This window comes from Dipodomys ordii, unplaced genomic scaffold (genome assembly GCF_000151885.1).
Source record: "Dipodomys ordii isolate 6190 unplaced genomic scaffold, Dord_2.0 Scaffold131, whole genome shotgun sequence".
Taxonomy (NCBI): domain Eukaryota; kingdom Metazoa; phylum Chordata; class Mammalia; order Rodentia; family Heteromyidae; genus Dipodomys; species Dipodomys ordii.
In genome coordinates this window covers 2,252,937-2,256,353 of record NW_012267347.1, presented here as the reverse complement: position 1 = coordinate 2,256,353, position 3,417 = coordinate 2,252,937, and the positions used below count along the sequence as shown (strand labels likewise).

General features: G+C 39.3%; 1 protein-coding gene across 1 annotated transcript; it reads left to right on the top strand.

The window, feature by feature from the left end:
* Positions 1–2,130: 2,130 nt before the first annotated feature.
* Positions 2,131–2,971, top strand: Apcs (amyloid P component, serum). Its single transcript, XM_013030583.1, has 2 exons — positions 2,131–2,211; positions 2,355–2,971. The coding sequence occupies exons 1-2, from the start codon at positions 2,145–2,147 to the stop codon at positions 2,969–2,971; spliced, it is 684 nt and encodes a 227-aa protein (XP_012886037.1). The 5' UTR covers positions 2,131–2,144.
* Positions 2,972–3,417: the final 446 nt, after the last annotated feature.

Below are 3,417 nucleotides of genomic sequence, written 5' to 3'. Positions count from 1 at the left end.
GGGGAAAAACAAAGGAGGGGTAACAATGCTCGATAGGAAATGTACTCATTACTTTACTCCTGTTGTAATCCTTCTGTATAGTATCTTCACAATAAAAATATATTTAAAAAAGAAGCATTTTGAGCAGGAACCTAGGGGATTATGGGAAGAAGTAGTGTCATGATGGGTCATATGTTATCTGTCACGTGTTATTTCTGCCATTTTTATCCCCATCTACCTAAGGGGGGGGCTCTAATTCTCTCTCATTTTAAGGCATCAGAAAAGTCTTATGAAGTACTTCTGAGATTAGTTTTGAAGAACAGGGTAATGATATGAAAATCAAATGTCCCCATAGAGTCCTGGTTAATCCTCAGCTGGTGGCATTAGTTTGGGTGGGTTTAGAAACTTTAGGAGGGAAGTGGGACCTAGCTGAAGGAAGGCCACTGGTGACAGGTGCTTATAGGTATTCTGCCCCAGGTTCTTCGTGGCTCCTCTCTGCTTCCTGTTCACCATGAAGTAGACTAACTCCTTCTTCACACACTGTTGTCATGATGTTCTGCCCAAGCACTCCAGGCCAGGCAACCAAAAGCTATAAACCATCTGAAGCTATGAGCAAAACAAACTTTACCCACTTTAAGTGGTTCTCTCAGGTATTTTGGTCACCACTATGCTAAAGGTAGCTAATACAAACAAGAGTTCAACAAACAGAGATGGGTAAGAGAGAAAAAATCAATATCATAGGGGGTAAATGAATAGAAATAACAAACTCAGGAAAATCTGACATCTATGCCCAACAACTATTTTATGTGCTTGACTGAAAATAGGATTTGATTAAGAGATAAAAGCCAACTTGAGCAAGATTAGAGATGGCATTGGCTTCCACACAGAAGGATCTATAATTACTTCATGGAACCATATGTATATAAATGTAACTATACCACTCACCATTTTGGGCAATAGGTCTGGCATACATCTTAGTTTTTAAAAAAAATAGAGAATAGAGACTATTCAGGGACCAAGATCTGAAAGATCATTTGAGCAATAATAGAGAAAGTTAATTATTGATAGTAGTTAGTATGTCATTGAAAAGGCTGATCAGAAGGTCAGAGTGAATTGAGAGAGGGGAAAATTAGTCAGAGGCTAGGCAAAATGACCATGAAGATTCCATAGGATTTAGAGGTGAGAGACAAGGAAAATAATATTGACAGAAAGGAAAACTTCAGTTCAATATCTTAGATGCATAAAAGTTTGAGGTGGTGGTTAAACAAGGGTGGGTTTATTTTTTAAGTAGTAGTAAAGAGAACAGAAATGAAAGTCACTGGGACTATGGGAAGGTCAATCACCACTGAACTGCCAACACCAAATGTAATGTCTTTTTATTTAATATATTTATTAATGTATTGATAGGGTCATTGGCAAAAGAAGAAGAGAGAAAATTGAGAATGAGGAGTATGTCACCAGAAAAAAAAAGTAGTCATGATGAGGAATGGGAAAATAAGCAGGCACAGCGATACATAAAAGAATATGAGCAAAAAAAAGCAGATGAATAGTAAGATTCTCGAAAACTGAAACTTTTACATTCCAGCTATGATTTTCCCCTTAGCAAACACCTGGACCTGTTACTTAACATTGAGTCAGTCAAAGGTAAAAGAACTTTTCAGTCTTCAACAGGATGTAGAATGTCAGAAAAGCCTACAGACTGAAATGCTTATCATAAAACTAGTAAAAGGAAGAAAAAGCCTTATTCTCAGAGTCCACAGAGACTTAAGCTCAGGGAGACCCTCCGTGTAGCTCAAAAGCTCCTGGCAGAACATAGATTCCTCAGGTAGAGGGATTGCTCAAGCCCATCCAAAGTCCTGAAATTCTGCAACCAGCCTTTTCCCAGCAACAGGAGTGGAGCTCTGGCAGTCACTTGTACCTAATGAATAACTGTCATTGATTTCCCAGTCCAAGGCCTGGCCATTCATTTTCCACCAGCAGCTGTGATTGCTGGAACCAGAAGGAGGACCTGGAAAATCATTCACACTTTCTTGGTATCCTCATCCCCCATCCTCACCCAACATGCATATAAAGCCTGAGTTTGCCTGGGCTTTTACAGGATGCATTTTAGTTCCTGTCAGCCACCCTAGTCACTGTCTTGGTTGTCACAGTCCCAGCCCAAGAAGATGGATATGCAGATGCTTTTGATCTTTGTCTTCACCAGCCTTCTTTCTGAAGCCTTTACTCAGACAGGTAGGGAGATCAAGGGATGGTCAAGGAGCTATGAAATGAAGAACAAAAATGAATCAAATATTTTTACCTGATTTATGGTGAAAGTCACATTTTTACTAATTTATTTACTTACTTATTGTATTTATTTATTTTTATTCTTACAGACCTCGGTGGGAAGGTGTTTGTGTTCCCTACAGAGTCTTCAAGTGATCATGTGAAGATAATCTCACAGCAGGAGAAACCTTTGCAGAACTTTACCTTGTGTTTGCGAGCCTATAGTGACCTTTCCCGAGCCTACAGCCTCTTCTCCTACAATGTTGAGGGCAAGGATAACGAACTACTAATCTATAAAGAAAGAACTGGAGATTACAGTCTACACATTGGAGGAAGGAAAGTCACATTTAAAGTGATGGAAACACTCCTTTCACCTGTGCATCTCTGTGCCAGCTGGGAGTCCTCCACTGGCATTGTTGAATTTTGGATCAATGGGAAGCCATTGGTAAAGAAGGGTCTGAGGCAGGGGTACACTATAGAACCTCGTGGCAGCATTGTCCTGGGACAGGAACAGGATTCTTTTGGAGGGGAATTTGATAAGAGCCAGTCTTTTGTGGGAGAGATTGGGGATTTGGACATGTGGGACTCCGTGCTATCTCCAGAGGAGATCCTGTTTGAATATCAGGGTAGTACTACCAATCCTACCTATCCTAATATTCTAAACTGGAAGGCTCTACACTATGAAGTGAATGGATATGTCATCATCAAGCCCCTAGTGTGGAACTGAGCTCTTGCATCAACAAAATGTCTGGACAATGAAGTAACCAACATCTCAGAGACTTTTTTCTCAGAGCCACCGAATACTAAATCCTATATTGATAATTCTTTCCTGGTTGAGTCTCTTAGCTATATATCTGCCTAATAAAAAAACATACTGTGTTTTTCCATCTCATTTATTTGGTGCAATCATAATCCCAAACACTTTATCTTAGATTGACTTTTCTAGCAGTTGATATTTCAATTTATATGGGAAGGAAACATTTTCAGTAACTAAGTAAAGATTATCACAAAGCCAGAGTATTCAGTGAGTGGAGCATTGACAGCACTGATATGCTACTAATAATCACTTTAATAACAATTCAGAATAGATGTAGAATTGCAATAGAAATGTTTCTATTTGTTTTTCCAGAAACCCATCAATCAAAAAGAATTCTGGGGTTGCTCCAGGGAGAC